The sequence below is a fragment of the Corvus kubaryi genome, unplaced genomic scaffold, assembly GCF_017639235.1.
Source record: "Corvus kubaryi isolate FWS band 111438036 unplaced genomic scaffold, C.kubaryi_AGA036_p1.0 37397, whole genome shotgun sequence".
Taxonomy (NCBI): Eukaryota; Metazoa; Chordata; class Aves; order Passeriformes; family Corvidae; genus Corvus; species Corvus kubaryi.
In genome coordinates this window covers 11,724,087-11,751,923 of record NW_024581136.1, presented here as the reverse complement: position 1 = coordinate 11,751,923, position 27,837 = coordinate 11,724,087, and the positions used below count along the sequence as shown (strand labels likewise).

The window sequence follows — 27,837 nt, the reverse complement described above, 5'->3', positions numbered from 1 at the left end:
TAGACGGTCCAAAGAAATAGGATCTTCCCATTGACTTAACATCTGAAAACGTATCTTGTGGCTGACATCACCCACCATCATCCTCAAAATCCACAGAGCACACAACTAAACTTGATCAAGCCTCTAATCTCTCACACCCTGTTCCTACTGACCTGCTTTGCTGGTTCACCTGCGTTGAGAGCAGCTTCCGGCCAAGGCCAGTAGATCTGCTAGGGCTTGAGGCAGTGTGAGATCCTGGTTTTCCGGCAGGGTAGTTACATTAATGAGGGATGTGATTCGTTCCCACCACATAAGCATCGATGTGGTTACACTGACATGCAGTTAACTTTTATTGCTACAAGAATGGGAATGAGCTATATCAGTGTATGATTCACACTACAGAGGTGTCTATTGAAGCACATGAGGAGGAAGGTTTGCACATCATTGTCTCATCTTCAATTTTGTAACAATTTGTAGTTTGGGAGCAATTCCAGTGATTTTTATGAAACACAGACATGCTCCACCTCATGTGCTTGGAGTCTGTGGCACAGCATGTAGGGAGGCACTTGGGAGTCTACATTCTCGGGTGTTGTTTAATGTGTTTACTTTAAGTGTTTATAACACCTAACACACACGCACATTGTTTCATATTATTTGTGGTTACTTCCATACAAAAGAACTGTAAGTCTCCCATGAATGAAACTGTGCTCAGTGTTATTCAAAACAAAAAACTAACAGAACAGACCACGCTAAAAAAAACCCCACAAGATGAAGTTATTCACAGCAGCCTTCAAAACAGAGAATTTAAACATAATGTGTGTCCCCACACGCACTCAATAAGCTTTGCTTCTTACAACTTAAGAACAGTTCTAGCTTTTTTCTAAGGTTCATTGTGATGATAAACACACAAAAGTGTATGGCATGCACTGCTACTTACTAGCATTTAATGCTTCTTGAACAACTACAATGCAAATATTCATCACAATAGATGGGAACCTTGGTGGGAACAAGAATTCCCACAAATTGTTTAAGAGTACAGTAAATGAATAGTGCTATAAACAAAAAGCCCAAACCCCTCACAAAACTGTATGCCGCGTTTGCTTACAGATTAGTCCACACATTCATTGTGCAACTGCACTTGTACAAATGAAACAAAAAACACCCCAAAAATTTATATCCCAACAAGAAGCGTTTTCTACGTATAGATGTGTTCAAGACAAGCAAACCAAGTTGTCTCAAGGTTTGCTTGAGTTTTCATGAGTGTTTCTTTCGTTAGTGAAAGATTTTTGCGTAAGTAGGATGTTACAGGACAGAGTATGAAGTCAAGACAATTTTAAAGAAGGTTCCATTTTGAATTACTTAACTGACAGTGTAACCAACATACTTACTAACAAACACGGTAACTTGAAAAAAAAGTGATGTTGGAAGCTTAATTCTAAGCTTTAAGGCTACAACTCAATACTAAAGTCTAAATGACTAGATTTCAAAGCTACAAACAGATGGCATGCTGACACCTTTTAAAGTTACTTGTACTTCACTTATACAACTGCACAATCAAAATAAACTAAATCTGCTCTGTATCATGTATTAAGAAGATTTCTACATCCTGCACAAACTCTCATTTCCCAAGTCTCATCTCTCTATTTAGTACAGTAATATGCAAACACAAATGTGTTTTCACTTCTGATCCAGGTACTTAAAGGCAAGGTATACATTTTTTAGTCTATTCTTATGAATACTTTTAAGGAACAGAGAGGACAAAAGCCCTATTGCTTACTGCACCTTGTAAAGTATTTAATAATCTTTAATATCCTTAAATCCATGTTATATAGGAGAAAAAAAGAAAAGGGCTCTGGTTATATATGAACAGTGTTTTCCATATCTGCTTGTGGCTGTTTGAAATGACAATAACAGAAGCATAAGAGCTTACAGAGCTTATAAGAAATAGCTTCTTTAGCATACACACACCTGACAGCCCTTCTTGGAAAGTTGGTCTCCCGTGTCAGCAGGACAAGATGAGAGATTGTGAGGGCGCACACGTATGTGTATATACACACATTCACAAATAGGTATATCAGAGAAAGAACAAGACTGGCTAAAACCACAGCAGCGAGCAGCAATACTGAGAAAAACCTCACAGCGCTTTTTAAAACAACTCTCCATAAGGTAAACATTTTAGAGCAGAGATAATAAAGAAAAAAGCCCTTACAAATGGGAGAGATCTCATCAGACGGGCAGAGGAAGAACCCTGCCACAGCTCCTCCATCCTGCCTCAGCCGAGGAGAGGAAGGGCGGAAAGCGAAGGGAGGAGGCGAAACCAGCTTCAGTTTAACGAAGAGACAGCAAACTGGTCACCTCAGACTCAGTCCTGAGCAGGGGGCTAGCTGGGCAGCCAGGACCCCCAGACCCTCTCCGAGAGCCCCCGCTCCCCTGCCCCACTGCCTCGCCCCCCTCACGCCCCGTCCCTCACCAGCCTGGGTGGTGTCGCTGAGATCGTGGTTGGCAGCGCTGGCCCGCGGGTAGTCCCGCAGTTTTCTGCCGCTCAAACTGAGGGTCCCGCTGACCGCCGCTTCTTCTAGGGCTCTGTCCAAGGAGCGGCTCCAGGAGCCCGGAGCCGAGGGACCAGGCGGAGCGGGACAAGCCGCGGGCATCACGGCACAGCCGCCCTCCGGCGCCGCCATTTCCCCGCCACAGCCCGCTCGGACAGCGCATGACAGAGCGCGCGGCAGGGGCGCATGCGCGGCCGCCGCCCGGCGGCACCGGCAGCGCGCGAACGCCGCGTCAAAGCGCCCGGGGCCGGCGCGTTCTCGGGGCCGGCGCGTTCTCGGGGCGCGTCTTCCCGCCCGCCTCGGCTCAGCCGGCGTGCGAAGGGGGCCCCTGGACACGCCTCTACACCAGCTGAAACTGTTAAAAATTCTAGTTTACCCGCCAAGGTGGGATGCCACAGGTTGGCTTTTGGGTGAGCATCACTCACAGCTGCTGGGCCCGTTCCAGCAGCAAACCAAGGGTAGAGTGCGCACATCTCAGCTAAGCGGGAAATGCAACAACTGCTTCACGTTTTCTAACTTAAGGATTGATGACATTAAAAGGTCACACCCTTTGCGACATCCTAATAAATACCATCTTGCCCTGCTGCTTTCACTGAACCCACCCGATGCTGCAGCCAACACATCTGAGCTGGTAATGAAGAACAAAGGCTGCCAATATCTAAGTAATCACAAGGCAATCACAATATTTAACACCTTATCAAATATATTTACAGGCAGTATTTTGTCCTGCATTGACGATTAATAGCAGCATTTCCACTGCATATGCCTCCTGCTGGCACAGCACTCCCAGACACGGCCATGGGAGCTGCTCGGGCTGTTCCTGCAGCACAAGGTGTTGATGACAGCGATTCTCGCTATCAAGACATGTCACAGCAACAATCAGTGCTTGGACTGACACATCTGGTATTCTCATCATATCAAACCACTAAATTAGGCAGTGCTACTGAAACATTAATTAGTAGCTGACACATTTAAATGCAAGTGAGCCTCTACAGTGCCATTCCAAGAAGTGCTTCCTTGTCAGAGTATTAAGAGTGTGAGCCCTCTTTTATGTTAGGTTGCTTTCTGCTGTGTTCTTTGAAATATTTAATAAAAATTTAACCAATAAGAACCCCTTGCAGGCTATCAGAAAATTCACATAACCAGGTTACTGCCCAGGTGGTTATAACAGGAACAAGACAATATGAAACCTGTAACTTTTTATTTAAAAAAAAATTAACAGCTTCAGAATAGATCAAATGTAGTAACTTCTCCAAAAAATACCAAAAGGTACAGTGTAAAGCATCTTCTCATTAAATACAAACTAGCATTTTTTGATGCACTGCATCAATGTTTTGCATCTAGGTTGATGCAAAAGAATTTTTTTTTGTTGCATCCTGGCACATGGAAAACGTATACACTGAAACAGGATGACTGACTACACTTCATCTACTCAAACTCTAACAGTGGGACATTTATTAAAAAAAAAAAATCCTACTAGTAATTGAGAAAGAAACCTTAACACCATTACATTTAGTTTGCTTCTGCTAAGGTATATTTTTCAACATTAAAAATAAGGGTTTAAGTCCTATTTAGCTTAGCATCAGAGTGCACTCTGACTTCAAAACTATACAAAAAAAAGCCCTTCTGCTGTCAAATGCTCTTCAAGGCTGAACTTGCCAGTATATGCTAGTTAACTTGGAATTTGAGATAAAAACACAAGGAAACCAACTCTGTCCAATGTAAATTCTTCAAGAATGTGAAAAGGAGTTAAACCAGCTTCAAACACCATAAACATTCCTGGATGCAGCAAAGCCAGCCACTCTTCTGCCTGACTGTACCTAACCCTCCCTGCCAAACAGCAGTGCCAAGATCACCAGTTCCTGGTCTGGAAGCAGTTCTGAAGAGGTGCCCCAGTTTTAGGGATTATATAAATTCAGATTGAGGATGGCCCAGTTGTTACTGTCCTGCATATTCTGATGCCCAAAGCTATGCTTAAAGCAGGTGGCTACATGTTCCTCCCTAATGCCTTACACATGCTGGCAAACTGAGGGCTTTCCTCCAGCAATGTTCCTCAGTTTCAGACATTTCCAGATGTCTGACCACTTCGGATCAGCTTCACATCTTACCTCTCTTTGGTATAAACAAACAAGTGCCATGAGATTGCTTGCCTCCAGCTATTTTTAAGAGTCAGAGTAAATGCTCTGGGGCAAGGTATGCAGGATGAGAATCCAGTATCTGGGAGGGTAAGAAACTACCATACTGCTGACTTCCTTGGGAACTGCTGTATTTTCTCCTATCAAATTATTCAAAAACATTACGTTATTGCATTAAGTTTGTGAAAAACCTTTCAAAGAGAAATAAAAATCAAAATTTTAAGAAGAAGACAGATAAACTCCATTTACAGAGGAGGATGATGAAGTTGAGCTATTTGGAATATAAAGGACTCTCACACTGCCTCTGCAGTATTCCTCCAATATGGTATATGGTCTGGACCACTTTTAAGGATAAGAGTAGAATAGTCTCCATCCCAGTTACAAATTTTGGGTCTCAGCTAACAGCTTTATTCATGAACGTGAGGATGCAAAACAGTTTTCAAGAAAGGAAAAAAATGGAACTTTAAAAGCACAAAGAAGTACAGAACCAATGCTCCCATGAAAAATGCCGCTACATCGCTACCAAAGTATCCATGGACTGAGGCTCTGTGCTAAACTGGAGTCTGAAAGAGAGCTCAAAGGCAGTCCCTAAAAAACCCTAAAATGGGGTTTGTAATTAAACACTTAAACAATCTTTACTAAAACAGAGGGGTCAAAGAACTCAGCTGGGCAACAGAATCTTTTCCAACCAGGTGATGGTGCCACTATGGCGGATCAGTTTCTCTCCACTTTTTCTCCCTCAGGGCATCAAGTCTTTTACCATTCCAAGTAAAAGTAATAAAAAGAGATAGCTCTGCCACCATCTTAGCAAGATGTCTGGAGAATTCTAGTGACATATGCTGTATTCTTCTGCCCACTTTTATCTCAGGGTCTTAGGTAGGTGGGCTCAATGCCCAAGTCCATCTGCCAGGTTAGCCCACTGTTACAAAACGGCTTCCTTTGTTCTGAGACAGTGCTGTCCTCTGCTCCTTCAGGATCCCAAATCGTTCGTTCAACGTCATCCCTGTCTGAAAAATAAAGTCATTTAACCAAAACTTTAAAGGTGTTGGGTTAATTTAATCAAAGTAATGAAGACAGAATAACTTTTTCTTCAGTCTGTATCATCGCTTGACTCCTTAGTTGCCTCACTTAGCTACTTTGTCACTTCCCACACCATTTAAAAATCAGATTGGACTACACATCAAGAGCTTGCATTCTCAGAATTCACTAATAACACAAGGTATATAATGTCAATACTCAAAGCCTACTCAAAATATTGTAAGTTAAACTGAGGACAGACAGACTGAAAAAAGGAACTTCCAGTACACATTTCCCCATACAGATTTTCTGCAACTTCAACAAATGCAGTATTTTCACCATTTTAATGCAGGTTGCTTTCCAGCTTACTCAGCTGAGGCAACAAGCTGAAGTCTAATCCAAAAGTTCAATTAATTTTACAGTACAGTGGTAGACTATTTCTGACATACTTCTTATTCCTGATGGAACAAATGAAAATCAATGCCCTGACTCCATGCAGTTTTCTACAGCTGGTACTAAAGAGCTGATTACAAGAACAGCATCTAACTCTGTCACCCTCTAAGAATTCCTTCAATGACAGCATTAGGATTGCTGTACCAAATTGCCTGTGTACATGGAACCTGTGAAAAATTGCTCATCTTTCAAGCCTTTACATCATCACATTTAATTTTTTTTCCTAGATGGACAGCAAAAGTTGCCTTACAAATTCGGCTGCCAGGGCTCCATGCAGGTCACACAGCTGAAAGCAGCTCATCCCTGAATTACTCACAGTTGCTGATATAAGCACAGCAGGAACACTAGAAGCCTTTCAGAAATATTCAACATTTTAAATCCCATTTAAATCACGTGGGCATGCAAGGCACAAACTAGAAGAACAGGAACAGTGAGTTTAGCTACTTGCTTGAAGTTACACAGCAAGTTAGCAGAAAGACCCGAAGTGGAAACGAAGTAGTTACTAGTTCCCTCTTTCTGTCACTAGCGAGTCCAGGAGGAAAGTGCCTCACTGGCTTTTATTCAAACTACTTCCACAGTTACAAAAACTGCATTTACCTGTTTTCCAACACTATTTATATCAAACTGCAACGGAACACCTTTTGGAATCTTCTTCTCTTCAGACTGGTCCCTCTTCATCAGAAATGGCGGCACAGGACTACGAGTTAATCGTAATTTCTGGGAACTGTGAAAGAACAATGTTACAAAGGGCATGATGAACCTGTGTTTTATGTAAGAAAGCCTTAATGCTGACAGAGGTATGAGTTTTTCATCAAACCATTTGACCAGGCTGGCTGAAGAGCTGGAGGGCACAAATTCAAGAAGGTAAGTCAGGCAGAACTAAAAAAGGAACCATTTGTTATTGTTATCAGACAGAAGAGTCCCAACAGAAAACCATCCTATTTTTTATCTGCAATTCTACTGACAAACATGTAATTTGTGGTTAATTAATCCCCTAAATACAAAAAATAAAAATCAGTACAGTCTTCCTTACTTATAAAATGCTACCAAGAAAATGCTACTCAAGACATTTTTAAAATATACCACCTATAAACAACAGTACCATCAACTTCCCAAAGACAAATACAGCAATGCTCTCTTTAAGCATAAGTCCAGCAGCATTTTTATGAATCAGGAACGAACTGTTACCATCACTCATCAAGTAGGTGCTCATTCATTTCAACCCAGATAGGGGCAGAAAACAGCTACAACATGGCCTGACTTGGAAGGGACAGACAAGGTGAAAATCTAGCAGCCCACCACTCTTCCACTGTATAGCACATCAAGCTCCTAACTGGGAGATGATGTGTGAGATCCAGCTCAAACACAGCTCAGAAACACTCAGAAAGGGGCCAGACTTAAAAGCCTTCACAAGAAGCTGTGACTTTGAGGTCACCTGAAACTCTAGCAGCAAGGAACTTGCTAAATGGTTCAAAGCAGCAATTTCATTTATGTTCAGAACATTTCAGAACTTATTTGAAAACTCACATTGGGCTTATGATTGCTCCTGGGTTGTCAATAGACACAGTCAGGATCCCTCCACTTGTAGTAGAAGTTCGCCATCTAGTTTGAAAACACAAAAATCACTTACAAAACCTGTGCAGAGATTTCAGTCAGGGTATCTTTAAAGGTATGTCCAAAATACTGGCCAGCAAAGAATGCGCAAGCTTTCAGAAGGTTGGCCAGTACAAAGACCACATGCAGCCACAAGACACTTGGCTACTGAATCTTGTACCTTTTACATTACCTACATCTATTCAGGAGAGCACTAAATCACAAGCTGTCAAGGTGCACCACAACTACATCACTGACCCAAGAGTTCACTTTTTTGAAACATTCAGTTTACTTGCAACAGATGGGGCCAAAATGGCCCTAACAGCAAATCCAAGAGGTGACAGACTGCACTCTGTGGCACCTGCTGCTTTCTCAGCCTGTTGTATTCCCAAAGAAACACCCTGCAAAGAGCCCAGCAGGCATAGAATGATATGGGAAGAGTGCGTGGTGGAAGAGCCCAGTGGCCTCATTGGGCTCTGCTTTTTTCATTTCTAAATTGCTTCACAGGCTTATATGCATATTAAATAAAAGGAAAATTACAACAAGAGCTCAGGAGAACACTGACATTTGAATTTTTCTTCCAATCTATGCAATATTCATGAGTGCTAGAGATTAGAGTGATCCTCTTGCCACCTTCCCCCTCATTCCTGTAAATGTCTTATGCAAACCAACTCCTCCTGGTTAAATTAGAAGATAATTTAGGAAATAACTGAGAATAGGGAGAGGATCACTGTCACTCTAGTTGATGGGCCTAGAGGGGAAAAAATCCACCCCCCTTCTATTATCATAGCCAGGAAGTCTGAGCTAAAATGCAAATCTTATGTGTTACAAAACTGAAGTTTTCCAAATTAGATACTTACTGACGAGTTCTCTTTACTGTCTGATTATCAAGATCATCTGTTGACTGCACTTGGGCCTGCACCTGAAAACATATCAATACAGACCCCAGATTTGAATACTGTTTCAATTCCTACTGCAGCAGCTGGAAATACAGAAGTTCAAAAATAGAAGTTTAAAGCTGTTTGTACACTCTGCACAAACAGGGTTGTACTTTCAGAGGGACTTCAAAGATAAGACACTTCATAAGACACTGAAAAGGAATTACTTTAAGAACACAAAATGATTTAAACAAAACTGCCAATACAGCAATGGCAACATTCTGGAGGACTATGTCAGCTAAGATACATCAAAATATTACTATACTAGCAAGAAAAGTCTGTCTAGTTCCTGATCCTGCCTGTAATTTTGCAATCCATCTGAAAGGAACAGAGCAGCTACTTACAGTCACAACTATGGCAGACGTAGAATGAGGGCACAAATAAAAACGAAAACCACCACTTTTCATTCACTGTGCACTCTCTAATCTCTCGATCCTACTAACTAAAAAATCCTTAAATAACCAAAATAACTGAAATAAATAACCCCGAAGTAACTAAAAAAGCAAACCAAACCATAATCAGATTCTAAAATGTATTTGTGCTCTATTCTTCACCCAGAGGCAACTTTTGAAAGCTGGGCAGTGCTTTCTAACATTAACTTTTAAAAGGAAAAATTAGTATCTTGTAACTACCCTGAAACACAGACAAGTTTCATGCCCCTCAGAATAGCTCAATTGCACTGGAATGTGAAGGAAGGCTCAGTGGATTACAGTAACTAAAGAGAACAAGTGCACTTCCCTAGAAGAACCTGTTGCTATTTCCCAGTCCACCTGAAGTTTCTACTTAGACCTGATATTTGAAGTTGATTCACTAATATCACTGTTACAGGTTAGCTTAGAACCTGTGGTACAATTGCCTTGTTCTTCCAAAATCTGTATTACCTTCAGGCCCCTTCTAAACAGGAAAGTTGCTTGACGAGTATCTTTCTGCTGATTTAGTTTGTTTCCAATTCTGACAAAAGTGGATGGCATGTTATTCCTGTAATATTTATTAAAAAATATAGTTATAAAAGGCTCCACAGGGAACACCTCAGAGAGGCTACTATGGAAGTCAAAGAAATGCCCAAAACATCCAGAAGGACATCTGCAGTGCTGCCTCTTTGAGGCTGAATGCTTCAGTTGGGATAGTCTCCTTACACACTAAGAATGAAACACATCACTCATAAATGGAGAAATCACTGTTGGTACATTGAAGCCTAATGTTCATACAACAAGGACAATATGGTCATTAATTCTGCTCTTCACTTTGCTGAGTATCCTCCAGCACTTTAAACATTGTCGATTAGATGAAAAAAAAAAAATTAAAGGAAGTTTGTTTACCGTTTTCATGATATGGTTGCATAGTGAAACCCACTTCGGTTGCAGTTTATAACACGTGTTAATTACAGCACAAATAAAACATGCAATGGCTTCCCTGAAGCTGCAGATGGCACCAGCTTCCATAAAGGCATTTAGAAAGTTCACTAAACCATGGCTGACACTTCTGAGCTATCAAAATTCACAGTGGCCATTTCCATGTAGCATCATAAAACACAGAATGGTTTGGGTTGGAAGGGACCTTAAAGATCCCCTAGATTCAACCCCCCCTGCCATGGGCAGAGACACCTTCTACAAGATCAGGTTGCTCAAATACAGGCTGCCTGTGATTTAACTGAAAGCAGAATACCACATGCTCAAAAATAGAGGTACTTCCTGAGTGCTCTACATCGTAACAAACATCTGGCTTTATATTGAGACCATGTCTGTCACATTCTTGGCTTCCAGATTTGTAGAACTTCACCCATAAGGTGGTCTTGACCATATTGTTACTGCCAGTACCTATTGTCTTCTCTTAGCCTCAGTCCTGTCAAACAAGATTCACTACAGAAAGTTGCCAAGGAGTGTTCAAAAAGCAGACTTGGTATTTTACCTCCTGTTTAGCAGGGCAGGCCTCCTGAGGGCAGGAGCTTGTTTTCTCTGCATTTCAGATTGTCTCTGCAGGTTTGTTTTCCTTTTCAAGACTGGGTAATTCCGTTGTGCATTCTTAAAAACCAACAAACATATACAGCATAATGTATACTGTACACACACAAACATTTTTCTTTCAGTTTCCATTTACAAACTGTGATTAGAATACACTTGGCTTTGCCTATCTTTCACAGTCTAGTGTAATTTGAAAATACCTTCTACAATATCATGAATTCTATATTCTCCACATCCTCAGGAGAAAACAAAAAGCATCAGACATTAGCAGCTATTTTTTCATTACCATATCTCCCCAAACTAACAAAAATCCATGCTCCACATGTCTCAAAATTAGTCTTCTTAAATCTGAAAGCAACCCCCATTCTACAATGGCAACAATGCACTGGAGCAGTGCAGAGAAGGGAGCCTACTGATGGAGTTTAGTATTCTGCAAAAACTTTCGTTTTTGTAACAGCACATGCTTAGCACCTGCAGGTTGGCTGAATCATTGGTCTGTAAGAAAACCAATTTTCCTCATAAAATACAGTAATTCCCTCCATACTCACACAGAATATACTTCTGTACTTCAACTCTCATGACTTGCAACCCAACTATGCATTAGAAACTACTTTCACACCCAGTCATTATCCAGCCCACTCAAAACAAACAAGAACTCAGCTAACACATTCTCAATTCGATAAAAGCTTGTACCATATGTCTCCATTTTATATTTCAGTAACAATGTTCTGAAGCGCTTGTCTTTCATTTTTGTAACCTGTTCTGACACGAATCACCAGGGTTGCATTAATTACCTTCTCACTCAGTGGCTGTCTGTTCAGAGGACTGATTCCTTTGTGTGAACCCACAGCTTTCTTGGCTGCCAGGCCAGTTATGACTCCGTAAGAACGCTTCTTCCCTGCTATCTTCTTTCTGCGCCCCAAACGATTCTTACCATAACCTGCAACAAGCAGATAAAGTTCAACAATTCCTCCTGGAAGAAAAAGATTAATGCTTTAAGATGCCTTGCAGGCAGCACAAGTTATTTGGCTGCACACTTCAAGCCTTAGAGTTGAGATCACAACTACACTTGAAGACAATTTGGTCACTCAGTTGTTTTAGCAGGTCTGGCCCAAGCCCCAGCACAGCAATGATCAGCTTCTCATACAAAGCATAGCTTTGCTCTAGCTAATTGCATTAATTTCTGTTGAAAATGTCTTATTCGACATGTCTACAGGAAGAACTTAGGAATCTTCTAGCATAGAAAACTACCAAAATACTCTGAAATGGGACTTCATCAAGTACTGAGCAATATAAAACCAAACCAAACAAAAAGTCCCTCAGCTTCCTACTCATTCAGCAAACTTCAAATTGCCAGTTTAATTTAGAAGGAAAAAAAACCAAAACAGCTTAAAAGATTATTTATTTAAATCAGTGGTTCCCAAGACATGACTTAAGAGGAAAGAACACAGCAATTGGCCCACAAAATCACATTAAACAGCACATGAATCGTATCACATTTGAAGTGTTTTCAATTTGAAGTCTGCATGGCAGTGCAGCCAAACTGAGGATTGAAAACAGCTTTTGAATATAAAAGGCTTGTAAGTCTGAGGTCTGTAGTATCTCCAGTTACCAGGGTTTGATTAACCCTGTCTGGAGTCATTTAGCTTCATGCTATGAATACTGAGCATGTTCAAATTTTGTCACCAAGCACCCTCCCCTCTAGAACCTCAGACTGCAAAACAAATTTAAGACTAAGGAGTCAGCTCTCCAGCAACAGACACATCTAGTTTTAACATATCTGACTTAACAGCACTTATAATAAAGCTGTGCTTCCTCATGACACAAGCCATGACATGAGGTAAGCCACCGATCAGAACCCAGCTCAGATCAATTTGCCATGGAGAACTGCTGTGTACACACATTTTGTGGCTGGTTAGCAAATGCTCTTCTTTTCCAAGAGAAAAGCTGAGAAACAGGGTTGTTTAGGCTGAAATGGACCTCACAAGCTCTACAGACCAACCTCTGCTCAAGTAAATGAAAACATCCAAGTTAGCTCAGGCTGCACAGGGCTTTGTGCAGTTGCATTCTGTGTATCACCAAGGACAACTTTTATTTAAATGAACAACGCTCCTTTCTCTGTTTTTACCCCCAAAAGCTGAATAGAATCCCATCTCAAGTTCCTCTCTTCTTTCCAGAAAGTCTGGCAGCCACTTCTAAAACCATAAGGAATTGAACACTGTGGATCATTTGTGGTTTCTGAAGTTGTCCACAGAGGATTTGCTACTTATCCGAGTAACTTCAATAGCAAGAGAGTAGCAATAAATCTACTGGTAAGCTACTAATGACTAGAATGCTCAGAAAAACTATTTAATGTCACCTTCTGCTTAAAAACAATATAAGAGATTTGTTTTCAATGGGAGAAACTGTGCAGAGCTGTATAGGGGGGAACAGTTGAATATATTCACAGTGTTTCAAGATGTCAGGAATCTGGCAATTTTACAAAGAAATTGTTTGCCTTTTTCCTAGAACATAGGCAGGCAAGCTGGTAAGGTTCCAGCAGAGAAAACTAAAACTGCCCAAAACAGTAGTATTTAGAGTTTCATGTTTACAGATCAAGTTTCTCCTAAAATTCTAAATCCTAATACTTGTTTCTTTTGTGCTCTTTTGATGATAAACAACTGCACTTGACAACTGCAGTTATAAACAGAGCCTACATGTTCTATAATCTACAACTTAAATTCACTTTTCACCCACACAAATATCCTCACATTCGGGCTGAGAGATGTAAATTTTTTTCCAGTCCTGTCACCAATTTATTAGAGATGTACAAGTAACACAGTTGTGTAGGCCTGCATAGAAACCAAAACTCCTCTGAGCCCTGAGTAACACAACATTCCACTGATCCCTAAAGACATTTGTGTCTAAGATACTAAAGAGGAGCTGCTGCTACAACAAACACTAAGCAAGACAAAGATAACACAGGGATCATTGTGAGTATACCAGACAGACGTGTCTTTGTTTTAAAGGAATGCTACTAAACAAGAGATTGCATGAATTAACCTAAACACCTAATTAGCTCATATTGAGGTGGTAAGCTTTCTTTTCAGACAGTATTTTTCCATATTTTGATCATCGGTATTAAATAGATACTTTTCAAAACTAATTGCAAGCAAAACCAGCCTGTACTTCAAGCAGGAACTATCCACGTACTGGATTAAAGCCTGGAAATCATTCTCAACTGACTCCTGTGTATCAAAAACCCCATGAGTTACTCAGGGGAACCTACAGCAAAGCTGTTATTGTGCACTTATCCTCTCTTCACTCCCTGCCTATATGGTGTTTTTCCCCTTTTTGTATTCCACTGTTAAAACACTGGCTTCTCCTTTTTGTATTCTACTGTAAAACCACTGGCTTAAGAAGGCTGACACAGTACTTCCTTTGCATCCCAAGCTCTTACCAGGAAAAGCCAACTCAGACTCTGCACTACCCATTTAAATATTCCTGAGCCAGCATCACAGTCTACAGAAACAGATACTTTGGGGAGGCCTACAAAGAGAATTCTACCCAGCAAATATGAATATGCTTTTCTTTTGCACAAAGCTCTGAGCTCTGGCAAGGCCTCCACATCTCCCAATACACAGTCTTTAGCATAAGCACTTGTTCTGTCCATCTCTGAGAAGGGGCAAAGTATGATCAACAATTTCGAAAATTAAAATTAATTTGAAGAATCAGAAAGCAAGCCAATTCTTCCCTGAGTCAAAGACAGTCCCTCAAGCATCTAAGCTCCCTGGTGGCCAAACGTCAATTACTTTCTCACACTGAATCAGAAACAAAACCAAATAGATTTTAAAAACCCCTGAATTATAATCAAAAGCGTGACATATTACACTATTTGAAAGACACATGAACTGACCATGTCAATCCATACATTTCATTATGCTACCTTTCAGCTCAAAAAAGATAATATAGAATCCATGTTATGTTTGGCACGCATACCTTTCTGCTGTTGGATTCCCCACTTGGAGCCTTGTGAACTAAACTGTCGAGCTCGATTCTGCTGAAGCCCTCTTTTTATTTTGGGAGAATATTGCTTTCTCTCTTCTTTCTTGTTCAGCTTGATTATATCATCTACAAGAAGAAAAAAGAAAAACTGACATACTGTATAAAATTTGACATACTGAATAAAAACCCCGAGCAGCCTGGAGTCACAGGAGACAGACCAGTCAATCCTGCAAAGGCAGCACATACAAGTTAAGGTTCCAGAAACATTAGCACTACAAACATCCAGTCCCTGTTACGTCTTACAGAACCTACTCTATAATATGATGCCCCAGCCAAAGGGAAGCAGTTGCATACATCCAGACAATGCAAGAGGCTTGGAAGATCATGGCATTAAGCCCAGCACTAAATTTTAATTTGAATGACTCCATTAGGTTTTGTATATTGTTAAAGAAAATGTAAATCCAATCTCATTCCCAGACTTTGCAGAGTCCAGATAAAATGTCAATTCCAGCCTTAGTTCTTTCATCCTAAGCTACTTAAAAAAGATCACACAGAGACAACTCAGGCCATCAGTTATCTTCAGATGTTCACCAAGGCTGAAATGATGGGGAAAAAAGCAAGCAAGACATCTCTTCCCAGGAATCTACAATCCAAAGCAACCACCTTATCTATTGTTCAGGGAAACCATCTCAGAGAAGTTATTAATCAGTTCAAAAATGTGTGAGAAACAAGCTGATGAAAAGTGAACAGCAGGTCTGTCCAGTACAAATTAGGCTACACCAGTTTGATTTCCTTCACTGACCTGGTAGCCAGCTCAGAAGAGAAGAGCAAAGCAAAAGGTGTGGCAGCTTTTATCTGTCAGCTTGTTCACAAGAACACCTTAAAGGAAATTGTCAAATTGTGTTTACTGCATCTTTATCATGAGAGCACAACTCATAAAAAATGTCATGTTTCAATAGGGAACCTCCACAAATATGTGGACAGTCTTTTTTCAGTCAAGGAGAGATGGAAATGGGGTTACTGTGTTTGTGGCTGAGTTCAAATGGACTAATAAGGGGTAGAACAGAGAAAACAGTGTAAAAAACATAAATACCAAAATCACAACACTGTTACCCAATGGTCTGCATCCTGTTAAAGGAAAGCTAAGAGAAAGTTAGCTCACTTTGCTGCAAAAATGACTGAATTTCAGATAAAATCTACTAGGACAAGGAACACTGACACAGGTTACTCAGGGTTTGATATCTACAGCATCTTCTTTACCAAAGGGGTTGTCCCTGAAGCAAGGATTCCAAACTATCCTTTTATACACAAAGGAAACCAAAGCCACTTCAAACACTTCATGCTTCACAGTTCATCTGCTTCATCTTAAATCCTATTTTTGCAAGCTACTGCACACAAGGTTACAACTTTTTAAACAAAAGCACTTAAGTTTCATAAGTATATTAAGGACATATGGGACTTCATGCATTTGTTAGAGCAGCCACACTGAAGCCTTCTCCTATCTTGCCTGAGATCAGAGACCACAATTACAGCTAGCACAGCAGAGTTATCAATCATACCAAACAGTATCAAACTGGAAGCTCAGCTGCAGATGAGCTGCACAAAACACAACCATGTTTAATCTTTATTACTATATGAGAATTTACTCAACACCAAGATCTCAAATCTTAAAATCTTCTAGATTAAAGTCACGTCAGTTTCTCTGATATCACACTAGATGTGGGACTGCATCTCCTCTTCGGTTATACCAGACACAGACACTTTTGGGGACAGCAGCCATGGGTGACAAGGTTCTCATACACCCAAAGAAGCTGAGGAACACACCTGCTTCACAACACCACTTTAGAAAAAAAACCATCCTCATGACACTACAATACTCCTTTGCAATCTGCTACTAGCTAATGGCCAGGACATGTAGCAGTGACTGACTGCAAGGTTGACTTGGCCAGGAAACATCAAAATATCTGAAAACACAATGAGCCAGGATCATTAACTCTATTAGCAATCCTGAAAACAAAGATTGTGTGCTGTAAATAAAAACAGATTTATAGTTTTCTATGAATGCTATAACACTACTCTACATTCAAACTCTAAACATCATTTCACAAGATATCTCCACTGCACAAAGAAGTCCACTGAATTATTTACAGAGGGAAAAATTGCACAAATCCTCTTATTTTACGGTGGCCCACAAAGGCCAAATCCACCATTAATAATTTCAGTTTACACTGTGATTCTGCTTTTTGAAGAAAGTCTCCTGACAGCACCAATCTATCATGCTCTGGTAGCATCACAGAGCAGTCTTGGAGTGTACAAAACCAATTTTAAAATTTTTTTTCTAATAAAAGTAAACTGGAAGATGCAGCCCACGAACACACCAAATTGTCCCTGACTGTTAAGGGGACTCACTACACAGGACAGAACTTCTCTGAGATACCTCACTGAAGTATCTACAGTGTGGATGTCAGTTTCTCGGACATGCTGGAGACACAGCTCTGCAGGTTTGTAGTGAGTCTGTGCAACTTCCTAACACACACACCCTGCAATAGGAGGGCAGGGGACAACGGGGTAGATTATCACAGGAAAGTACGTGGTAGACGCGACGTCATGCTTGGTGTGACTGGTCTTATACTGCAAAGGGGTTAGACGGAAGACTTGCCACTGCCGACTTCCAAACCTGAGAAGAATAAAAAGGCCAGGCCAGCTGAGAGACCACCAAACCTCCCCCATCTCTGTTGTTACAAGCCCCAGGCGAGGCCCTGGAACGCTCCCCGAGGGCCACCCAGCCAAAGGCCCAAGTACCGAGGGCCTCACTGGGCCAAACGCAGGCAGAGCCCCGGGCTGCGGCCTACTCAGACCACCAAGCGGCACAAAGGGGCCCCGGCTCTTCCCCGCCACGGATCGCAACCCCCGGGTCCCCGCTGCTCCCGGTGACACGGCCGGGACTCGCTCCCGTGCCCAGCCCCCGGCGCCACCCGCGCCCCTCCGGCGCTCTCGCTGTGGGAGGGTCCCGTCCTTTCCCCTCCCCACCCCCCCGCCCTCGTTGGTTCCGCCCGCGCCGGTGCCCGGCACAGCCCCGTTGGTTCGTTCCGCCCGTCCCCGGCGTTTGGTTCAGTCCGAGCCCCCCGCCCTGTCGCCCACAGCGGCCGCCCCAGTCCCGCTCCTCACCCAGGGACATGTCGATCTTCTCCAGGCTCTCGCCGCCGCCGTGCCGGGCCCCCGCCGCGGCCGAAGAGCCCGGGAGCGGTGCCGTAGCCCCGAACGCGCTCATGGCCGCCTCCCTCAGAGCGCACCACCCCCCCCGCCGGTCCCGCGCATGCGCAGCAGCTCCGCCCAGCCCAGGGCACAGACGCCCGCGGTGGGGAGCGGCGCTGCCGCCCCTGTGGCACCGCGCCTCCTGGCGGCCGGGAGGAGCAGGTACAGCGGGTGGGGGGCGATGCCGGGGGCGCGGGGACCCGCGGGGAGCTGGCGGCCGCTTCCAGGAGGGGCTTCTCCAGAGGCAGTGTCCTTGGGAAGAGTGAGTGGCACATCGGGCTGGGGCCGGCGAGTGGCGGGGGGCCTGGGCAGCAGAGCGGCAGGCAGGGTGCGGGGTGCAGGGGGCTGGCGGACAGGGCAGTTGTGCCGCAGGGCACGGAGCCCGGGGCTGGCTGCAGACCTGATGGAGTGCTGAGCTGGGCCACGGCGGTGACTGGAGGCATGGAGCCCCTCTCCTATGAAGACAGGTTGAGGGATTTGGGGGTTGTCAGCCTGGAGAAGACAAGGCTCCGGGAGATCTCATTACAGACTTCCAGTACTTGAAAGGGCATATAGGAAAGATGGGGACAGATTTTTTCATCAGCGTTTCTTGCAATAGGACAAGGGGTGATGGCTTTAAACCGAAAGAGGGTCGATTTAGACTGGCTATATATATATAGATATATCTCATTTTTTACAATGAGAGTGGTAGAACACTGGCACAGATTGCCCAGGGAGGTGGTGGATGCCCTATCCCTGGAAACACTCAAGGTCAGGTTGAATGTGGCTCTGAGCAGCCTGATCTAGTTGAAAATGTCCCTGGTCACGGCAGGGAGGTTGGACTACATGACCTCTAAATGTCCCCTCCAATCCAACCATTCTATGTTGCCGGGTAGGGAAGGGTGTTCAGCTGAGAAGCTGAAAATGTGCCTTTCCCTGTGACCCCAGTGCAGTTGAGAGAAATAATCTGTTCTGTGAACAACAAAACCAATGCAGGGTGGTTTTGAGCAGAATTATATTTTCAAATTTCAAACAGCAGAGTTCAAACCAGGTTCCTGTTTCAAAATACCATGTAAGGCTTAAAATTACTACTTAAACCCAGAACAGTGTGTCCATAGATACTTTGTTCTCTTTGGGTTCTCTTCAGAGTTGTTATCTTCTCCAGTTTTTGGTCAGAATCATGTGACTGAGAAGTTCAGAAGAGGAATTGTTTTTTTAACAAGGAATCTAGTGAAGCCTTTCCCTCCTCCCTGTATATTTGCAGTCTTTGGAGCTGTGGGTATTGGTGGGTCAGCAGTACACATGTGCCTAGTGGGCAGCTGGCTGCTGCCAAACAAGTTACATGTAACGGGGCTACATCTTTTTTACACAACAGCATTTTCTTCATTTGACACTCCATTACAGTTAAGGGATAGTAATTATCTCTGGAATTTTTACATCTTGCTCATGGTTGGTTGAAATTGGCCAGTGAGTTCCAGAGAGAGAAAAAGAAGGAGCAGATGGACTGACAAGGTGATCACAGAGAATGAACTTGCTTCAGAACCCAGGCAGTAAAAGTTGAAAGTCCACATCCATTTCCCCTGCTCACAGTGGTCACCTGATGTTACTGTCCATGTCTCCCCGAGTTTTCTGTGGATGCTGTGCTGAGACTGCCATTCTAAAGGTGACTTCCTTTGCCATGACCCAAGGACAGCTCGTTTTAGGGTCTGCCTGCCTTGCCTCCAGAGGGGGAGCTCCATACCGAGACTGCAGCGACTGTATTGTAGATGCCCTTGGGTAGGGATAATTATTTCCATACATGACCTTGCACACACCTCCTTCCTGCAGGAACACTCCACATTTCTTTAATTGCCCACATATTCCATATGTGCATTTGCTAAAATAAACATTCTGTGGCAAGTGCAATATCCCGAGTACCTGAGACACAACGAGCTCCTGTGCATGTAATCCCTGTCACAGCTCTGTCTTGCTGTGCTGGGAGCTACCTGCACTGAAATACTGTGCAGGCCTTAAGAATGGGAGATCTTTCTAGGAGTGTTACCATGACAGGCAAGAATAAGAGGAGTCAGTTGAGGCTTTCTGTCCTCATCTGTCCTGTACTAGACTGTTGACAAGGCCTTGCTCTCTCCATCTACACTCTTTATCAATCTCTTTTAAAATAAGGCAAAAAATGTGTTTCTGGGTGTTCCTCCTGCTGCTTTCTACTGTCTAGAAGAGAATGGCTCAGTTACTGTCACAGGACACCTCCAGCTAGTGAGAGATTTTCCTTCAGGCAGGAGAAACTCGTGACCCCAGTGCTGGAGGCTGACAGTTCCACCCTGTTTTCTTCTCTGGATTCTCCATGGGCAGCAGAACTTCAGACACGGAGTCTTGGACCCACAGATTTGATAACTTTTGATAACATTTTCCCCCAGATGACAACTGAGATTGGATGACAAGTGATTGATGACAAGTAGGAGGTTCTTATAATCAGGCTACATTTCTGAAGCAAATATGCTATTGCCAGATTACCAAGAACTACTAATAATAGAGGTGCCAAAAGATGTATTTTAAAAAAAGCCTTAAGTCAAATTTCTGTGAGGCTGTAGGGTGCAGCTCCATCTGGGGACTGCATCACACCAATAAACAAATGCTCTGTTTACCCCAAACAAACATGTGAACTGCAAAGGTGGCAGATGCTGCCTGTCCTCGTGACAAGTGGAAATCAGACAAAATCCATGAGTTGTATTTATTATCCAAACAGGACACCAGCTGTCTGCTGCTCAGCACAACAGAAAACCAGGCAAAAGTTGTGATCCTGAAGAGTATTTTCTTTCTGTGCTCAGAATGGCTGGGGATCACAAAGGCAACCATGCAAACATCAGCTCTTGGTTTGCTGTGTGGCTCTCGGGAGTGCGTCAGCATCCAGCCAAGTGACAAAGCTTCCATGTGGCATTGAGACCTACAAAGAACCAGTATTTTAACTGTGTGAAGTCCAGTATGACTGGACTTCCAGTATGACTCAGCTGTGCTGAGATTGTAACACGGTGTAACTGAAGCACCCACAGGCTGTAGTAAATTTTGGGTCTGGTGCTTTCCTGGGCTTCCCACACACATTTCCTGGGAACCAGTTGTCTCCTCACAGAAATGAGACCTCATGGCTTGTCTGCCCAGTTACCCCTGCTGTTTCAGTAGGAGGAATTGCGGAGGAATTGTGGAGGAATTGCGGAACAGATGTTACCTGCTGAACATGCAGAAATTCTTGGGACAAAGTGTAAAAATTACCAAGCAGAAATAACACCCAAGGATCAAGTGCTAAGCACACTCAAAGATTTAAAGCCAGATGGACTGTCTAGTCCAAGCTGAATGTTGTGAGCTGTGAAATATCACACCTGCTTTGATCCCATATTTATACATACATAACATACCTTTACAATTGTTCACCTCTATTGGCACTTCTTAAATTTTACACTGGAGGATTAATGTCCAGTTTAACCTCAGTGCAGATCCAGAAGCTCACGTCTGTGTGTGACCACAAGCTTTTTATTGATGGTTTTTTATATGCTTTCTAAATTGATGTGAGCACTGACAATAGTTAAGTAAACAATGACTATAATTAACATATGCAAAACAACATAATGAAGCGGGGGAATGGAGATTTTTTTTCCTGAAGAAATTTAAAAAGTCACCGTTGGGCAACATCCAGGCTATTTCTGACTTGTGGAGCTAGAAGAATGTTGTAATTCCTGGTGGAGGAGCTATATTAGATCTGTTAGCTTTATCTGTATGCTCCATTTCACCAGATGCGCTCATCCAACAATCACAATAGTCCTAATGACTTGATTTCCACCAGTGTGTTTACAGTGAGAGTCAACACAGTCTGATGCCCTGAGACCTAACATGCCATGTACAGGCAGTGTTTTCAATCAGTGCAGTAGGCTCTATGAAAAGAAATTTCTGCCTGATGACCTGGCTCAAGTTGTTGTTCCACACTTGTATACAATTACTATGCATGAGGAGTCCTGGTCTCTTCATTAAGCACCTTCTGAAAAATATGTTATTTTTATCAAGAACAGCACTATAGAACCCGGTACCCCCATGTGCTGCAGGAGTACTGTACTGGTAAAATAAATCACATAGAAAATGTCAGGCCAAGGGGTGCTTTTTCATGTATGCAGCATATATTTATCCTTACAAGTAACAGTTATAGGGAATTTCCATTGTACAAATGCCTAGCTTTGGTTTCTGAGGCGTCAGACAACTCCAGAGACGTGTCTAGGTTTTATCTCTGATAGTAATTTGTCATTGACTATTCTCAGTCTGAAGGCAGCAGCATCACTTTTTCCTTTTTGAAGTTTCATTTCACTGCATTTCGGTGGAAGGTACATCTTACTCTGCTGTATTTTTCACATCCACCTTACAGTGGGCGGTAGGACAGAACCCTCTTTCCTTTTCTCTGTCTCTGCAGGTGTGATCAGTGCGTGAGCTGTCCCTCAGGGACACGTCGTTTAGTTTTTTCCCCTTGCCATCACATTTTCCTCATTCCGCCCGAGGCAGGATTTGGTAAGGGTTATCTCAGCAATCACTGTGCTTTTTCCCGGAGCTTCGAAGTCGGGGTCGCACCGAAAGCTCCGGGGCGGGGGAGGCTGAAGCGGACCGCCCGCCGTGGCGCCCGGTGCACGCCGGGAGCTGTAGTCCGCCGCACCACCGGGTGCGCCGGGGGGCGCGGTGCACGCCGGGAGTTGTAGTCCGCGGGTGCGGCGGGGCGGGGCGGGCGCTCGCCCCTCCCGCGTGACGGTGTCGCGGTGCCGGCGGCGGCGGCGGCGCGGCCGCGCGCGCGCCCGGGATGGAGATCGGGCCCCACGCGGGGCACGCGGAGAGCAGGTGGGGCAGCGCGCGGCGGAACACGCGCGGGAGGGGCGGGTGCGGGTGTCCCGGGGACGCGGGCCGCGTAGGCGCCCGTCGGAGGCGTGACACGGGGCGCGGGTGTGACACGGCGCGCAGCGCCAGTGCCGGCGGTGCGGGGCAGCGTGTGCGCGCCGGGGGGCGGCAGGGTCCTGTGTGTGCACGCGTGGGGTGACGCACAGGCGCGCGCGCGCGCGTGTGTGTGTGTGTGTGTAAATGTATCCAGGACGCGGCGCGGGATGGGCGCGCAGGAACGCGGGTGGCAGCAGTGCCAGCAGGCGCGTGGTGCCTGGGAAGCAGTAGGGATGCGCAGGGGATGCTCCTGGAAGAGCTCACGTCCTGCGTGGGTGTGTGAGAGTGTGCACACAGCCAGCACCAGGGCGGAGGTGTGGAGGTATCGGGGGGCGATCAGGGCAGGAACAACCCTCCCGTGAGTGGGATCAGTGCTTGCAGAGTGTGACACTGCCCCCGGCTCCGTCCCTCGTGGCACACAGTGGGCCGGGCTGTCAGAGCCGTAACCCACCCGAGGCCAGCGCATCACTCTATTCCATGGCCTGGGCAGGAGTCTTGGCCGCTGGAGAGGCAGTGACGGCTACGGATGTGCGCCCTCAATACCTGATGCTCTGTCCCCGCTCTGTCCTCCATCAGTAATGGCCAACACAGCAGCTGCCAGGCCTCTGCTTCACGCACCTTGAGCTTAGGGGCGAAACCACCCCGCCCTGACGGCACTCTGCCACCGTTCCGGTGACTCTGCAGCTTGCTGCTCTGGGATCCTTATCTCCTGTCCCTCCTGGCAGTCGTCTGCATCCCCTCTTCTAGGTGCTGGGCAGAAATGTATTTATTTTTCTCTTTATTCCTGAAGGCGAGGCCCTGCGCCTGCACGTGGCTGGCGGTGAGCATGGCCGCACTGCAGTGATCTCACCTGCGTGGTCTTCGTTTGTGCTTCAGGCCTGGTTTTTCTTGTTCGCATTTATGTGAGCAGCAGAGGCTGTTTCCTGGAGGTGTTTTGACGATGAGTCCTATTTACTTCAGGTTTGCATGTGTGCATTTGTTTTGCCCTGGTGCTCACAAGCACAGGGTGAATGTTAGATGGAAATTGGAAGTGTTGGCTGGGGAGGAAGGAGCAGCTGAAACTTGATATGGTAGCATTCCTTATCTGAGGGGCTCAGCCAGTTGCTCTATTCCTGCTTGCCGTATCAGCTGGGAAAATGCTACCGGTGCTTTTAAAGCTATAGCACGGGTTTGGGGTGCCTTCTGATTTGCACGGTTCGAGCTGTTCTCCCACTTTACTAATGCTTCAGACACAGCAGGTTCCAAAAGGTAAGAGGAATTGCCTGCATTCACTGCTTTGTCTTTCCAGGCTCATCTTTGTGCATTTTACTGCCTTTGCAAGCACAAGTTCTGCACTACCAGACTCTACCATCGTGTGACTAATACAGCTGGGGTGGTGCCACCCCCAGCACTCCCCCAGGGACAAAGGAAGGTGTCATCCCCCACCGGTGCTGGCACATGCAGGGGCCTGCTTGTTCTCCTGGCTGGCACTGATGCCTTGGGGAGGATCCTGCATGGGATTTTGTCCTTTGTGTGATGGGTTTAGCATTTTTATTCCCAGTGAGGTGCCATTTCACACAAGATTGTGGCAGTACTGATAAGATAGAGATCACTAGATCCATCTTCTTGTGAATTACAGAAAATGCAGAAGCAAATGAGGAAATGAGAGAGGAAAATGAGGATCTTGTGCTGGATTTTTCCTCCTAGCAGGAGGTCTGAAATGCATCGAGTGGCAGGGCTGTAATGCCAATGTCCATGGAGGACATTGTCCATAGAGGCGGGAGAGTTAGTGCTGTCCTGCTGGGCAGAGAGCAGGGCTCTTGGAGTGCTGCAGAGGACACAGCAGTTCTAGGGACCAGTGGTCAGCTGGGCAGGTTAGCAAGAGCTGCCACCTTTGTCTCTGGCACCAGCAAGACCCTCAGGGACAGCAGAGCTGCAGGAGAGGGTTCCTAAAGGGAACCTGCGCTGTAAGCAATGGAGGGATGTGAGCAGCTGCTCTCAGGGAGGTGGCCTGCTGTGGGGATCTGCTCTGCCTGTCACTGCCTCTGGCTGCCTGCATGCTTGTCACAGGCAGGTCCTGTGCATATTGAAGCCCAAGGGACAGTACCCTGGGTCCACAGGTTGTGGTCATCTGCTTGTGAGAGACTTAGTCAGATGAACAGGTAAAGCTATCTGCCATGGCAAGGCTAAAAACCACCACCTTGAATCCCTATTTTCTTCTCTCATCCTTTGCCAGTGCAGAGCAAGAATGCATCAGTAAGCAGCAGCTCGAGGCTGTGTTTGCTGAGGGCACCTTTTGTGGTTGTGCCCCCATTTTATATCAGTGCCAGCTTTTAGCATGGATGCAAGTTACCCTGTGTGTCCCTTTTCCGGCCACCCGCTCAGCTATTCCTGCCCATCCCTGCTGGGCTGGCAGAGCTCTTCTGGCTTCCTCTGTCTTGTCAGCCACTCCCCGTGACTGCAGATGAATTGCACGAAGCCTGGCTTTCTTTAATCCCTTTTCCCAGCAGTGCTGAGCCTGCTGGAGGAGCAGGCGGGGGATTCCAGGGAAGGGGCTGCTGGTTGTCTGGGAGATCTGGGGACAACGAGGCGGGAGTAGGCTCTGAGCAGGGCAGGTTACGTGGCGTCTTCGGTTTCTGCAGGAGGAACTGACAGCCAGCACAGGAATGAATGTCCTTGGAGATTTGTCAGAAGTCCCTCCATAACCTCAGCATCCTTAGCCTGACCTCTTTAGTGTGCCAAGAAGGATCAAGAGAGTCTTCCAGGTACAGGTCAGGGTTCAAGCAGCCATTGCTGGGTGCCTTCTACAGAGCACAGGAGATACACAGCAGATGATGTTTGCCAGAAAGATGAGCTTCATTTTTATTTTTCATTTTTGAACACTGGCTACCTGTGTGTTTCTGTTTTGGAAAGTAATCAGGGTTTGGTTTCATTTTAAACAAAGAAGTCAGCAGCATGGCTCCCTGCCTCTGCTGTGAGTCACGTTTGCTGACTTGGACCAAGAGAAGTTCCTACCGTTGCTGGCATGGAGGGGCTGAGAAAGCCTTGAAAGAGTGAGTAGCATTCCCTGTTATCAGCAGTTGCAGCATTAAGCCATTTTTTGCTCCAAAGCTGGATTCTGTATTTTATCACTCCAGTGTGAAATACATATTCGGGACAGTTATATTTGGGACAGTTCCTGATGGCAGCTTGATGTTGCTGTACCTGAAGGTGGAGTTTGTTGTGGTGAAGAAAGGAGACCCAGTGCCAAGTTTGTGGAGCTGGTGGTTAAAATTGGAGGCTGGATCAGAGGTTGTCTTTAAGGGAGGATAAGGATGCAGCTGAGATCTCGCCATTGCTCCATGGCCCCTGCAAACACCCTCGGCCCTTCTGGCTGGGGGAACCAGGCTCTGCTAGATCAGGAGAGCAGAAGTATGTGTGGTTCTTCCAGGGGAAGCTCTGGTCGTGTTCTGTGACCCTCTGGGGTGTTACTCACTTTGCCCTTATTGTAAATTGGGGTGTTTTCATGATGTAGTATGAATTGGCCTTACCCCATGCCAGGCCTTCTATAGCACTAGCAAAGTAGAATTCTCCTTATTCAGGAAAAAAAGCAGATTTCTTACTAGTGCTCGGAACACTGTCAGAAAAGGGAACTTGGGCTTTCTCCATCCCTCCTGGCAGCCAAAACCCAGGCTCTGTCAGTGGGAGGGGAGCAAACCCTACCGCTAATTCGGGGTTGCCCCAGAGTTTGGTCAAAGCTGAAATGTGGTTGGCTGTGCTCTCAATTTCCCTGCCACCTGCAGCTAACTATATGGGTCTTCATTTCTTCAGCCTTGTGTCACTGTGTGCTTTTCAGCATGTTCCAGCCCAGAAACAGCTGGGGTTAGGGTATCAAAAAGGTCTTGTGTGTCTAACTTGTGAACTGCTTTGGGCCAGCAAGTCCTGTAGGATACTTACCAGGATTTAATTCACTTTTGGTGGATTCAAGATCACCTCTGCAAAGGTGCTTTAATTATGCTGTTCATTCTCTATGTGCTTTTGTGTTCAATGTTTTAATGTTTTGATGTTATTTTGTTCAAGGATTGCTTACCCTTAGTTTCCCTGTGTTAGGAGAGAGCCATGGATCCTGGTTTCCTACATCTTGAGATGCACAAGTCCTTCAGTGAGACCATTCATTTGCAAAGGCACATCTCTGAGTGTGCTACCCTCACATCCTTGTGTGCATTGCCTGCTTTTTATAGCATGAAATTACATGGGAGGGAGTTCCCCTGACTCACTGACTTGGAATATCAGTGGCGTGGCTGAGCTTTCACTTGCATTTCCTAACTCTGAGTGTTGCAAACATCTTAGGGAGGAGCTGGTGATGTTTGAGCTCAGTGGCTGCCGGTGCTCTTTGACCAGGGACTGCTGATTCCTCTCTGGGCATCCGTAGACAAAGAACATCTGCATCCCTCAGGGCAGGGATGGGAAAAGCCTATAAATTCAGAAGAGCTGGATCATTTTTTTTGTGTCTCCCCAAGCTGTATCTCCTTCAGAAAGCTGCCTCTGATTTATATCTGTGCATCTTTCTTCAGTCCCTCCTGAGATAAAGCCCTGACTGTGCCTGTGAATCTAAGTACAACACAAACATACACATGCTGCCATATGCACTGCAGCTGTGGTCTAGAGCTCCAGTGCTGTCAGGGTGACAGGCTTTGCTGGTGGAATGGGTTGGCTTCTGTGTGGTTTCAGCTTAGGTGGGCACTGAAAGTGGTGATGTTTCCCTCGTGAGGAAGGGGAGTGAATGGGAGCTTGAAGTAGAGCCATTAATTAATGATCTGCTTGTTCAACTGATCAGTTTGGCAGTAGTGAACTAGTCTCAAAAAGAGAATATTGGTGAGAAAAGCTTTGTTTTAATTAGCAGAAGTATGCAGCTCACAGTTTGATCTCCAAGGGATGCAAATGAAAGCAGTTTTAAAAAATGTTATTTATTTTAATTTTTTTCCTTTTTTTTTTTCCTTTTTTTTTGAGTCTCAATTTGGTTTTGACTGTGGGAGGGATTAACTGCTGAAACACCTTCTTGTTTCTTGCCAGTTGAAAA

General features: G+C 44.8%; 3 protein-coding genes across 21 annotated transcripts in view; 1 reads left to right on the top strand and 2 right to left on the bottom strand.

Moving 5' to 3' along the window:
* The window catches only part of LRCH3 (leucine rich repeats and calponin homology domain containing 3), a 62,700-nt gene extending 60,006 nt beyond the window's left edge, over positions 1 to 2,694 (bottom strand). For 10 of the 13 annotated variants that reach the window (XM_042042676.1, XM_042042679.1, XM_042042677.1 and 7 more), the window contains exon 1: positions 2,450 to 2,694. In XM_042042676.1, coding sequence (XP_041898610.1) covers positions 2,450 to 2,660 — 211 coding nt within the window. In that variant the 5' untranslated portion in view covers positions 2,661 to 2,694. The remainder of the gene's footprint in view (positions 1 to 2,449) is intronic. The other 3 variants (XM_042042690.1, XM_042042686.1, XM_042042687.1) reach the window with 1 other exon arrangement.
* A 1,018-nt stretch (positions 2,695 to 3,712) lies between these two features.
* Positions 3,713 to 17,921, bottom strand: FYTTD1 (forty-two-three domain containing 1). 2 transcript variants are annotated; one of them, XM_042042253.1, is made up of 9 exons: positions 17,778 to 17,921; positions 14,604 to 14,735; positions 11,420 to 11,565; positions 10,573 to 10,685; positions 9,546 to 9,642; positions 8,587 to 8,648; positions 7,661 to 7,735; positions 6,731 to 6,857; positions 3,713 to 5,670 (listed from the first exon to the last, which is right to left on the bottom strand). In XM_042042253.1, the coding sequence occupies exons 1-9, from the start codon at positions 17,878 to 17,880 to the stop codon at positions 5,575 to 5,577; spliced, it is 951 nt and encodes a 316-aa protein (XP_041898187.1). In that variant the 5' UTR covers positions 17,881 to 17,921; the 3' UTR covers positions 3,713 to 5,574. The 2 variants fall into 2 exon arrangements, with proteins under 2 accessions (XP_041898187.1, XP_041898186.1); XM_042042252.1 differs by lacking the exon at positions 17,778 to 17,921 and having other exon boundaries at positions 14,604 to 15,366.
* A 30-nt stretch (positions 17,922 to 17,951) lies between these two features.
* RUBCN (rubicon autophagy regulator) overlaps positions 17,952 to 27,837 on the top strand; it is a 30,779-nt gene continuing 20,893 nt past the window's right edge. For 4 of the 6 annotated variants that reach the window (XM_042042246.1, XM_042042243.1, XM_042042245.1 and 1 more), the window contains exon 1: positions 17,952 to 18,026. Coding sequence is in view for 1 of the 6 variants with exons in the window: in XM_042042244.1 (XP_041898178.1) it covers positions 22,669 to 22,706 (38 nt within the window). In the remaining 5 variants the exon portion in view is untranslated. Of the gene's footprint in view, positions 18,027 to 18,058; positions 18,127 to 22,624; positions 22,707 to 27,837 lie in introns of those variants that run through there. The other 2 variants (XM_042042247.1, XM_042042244.1) reach the window with 2 other exon arrangements.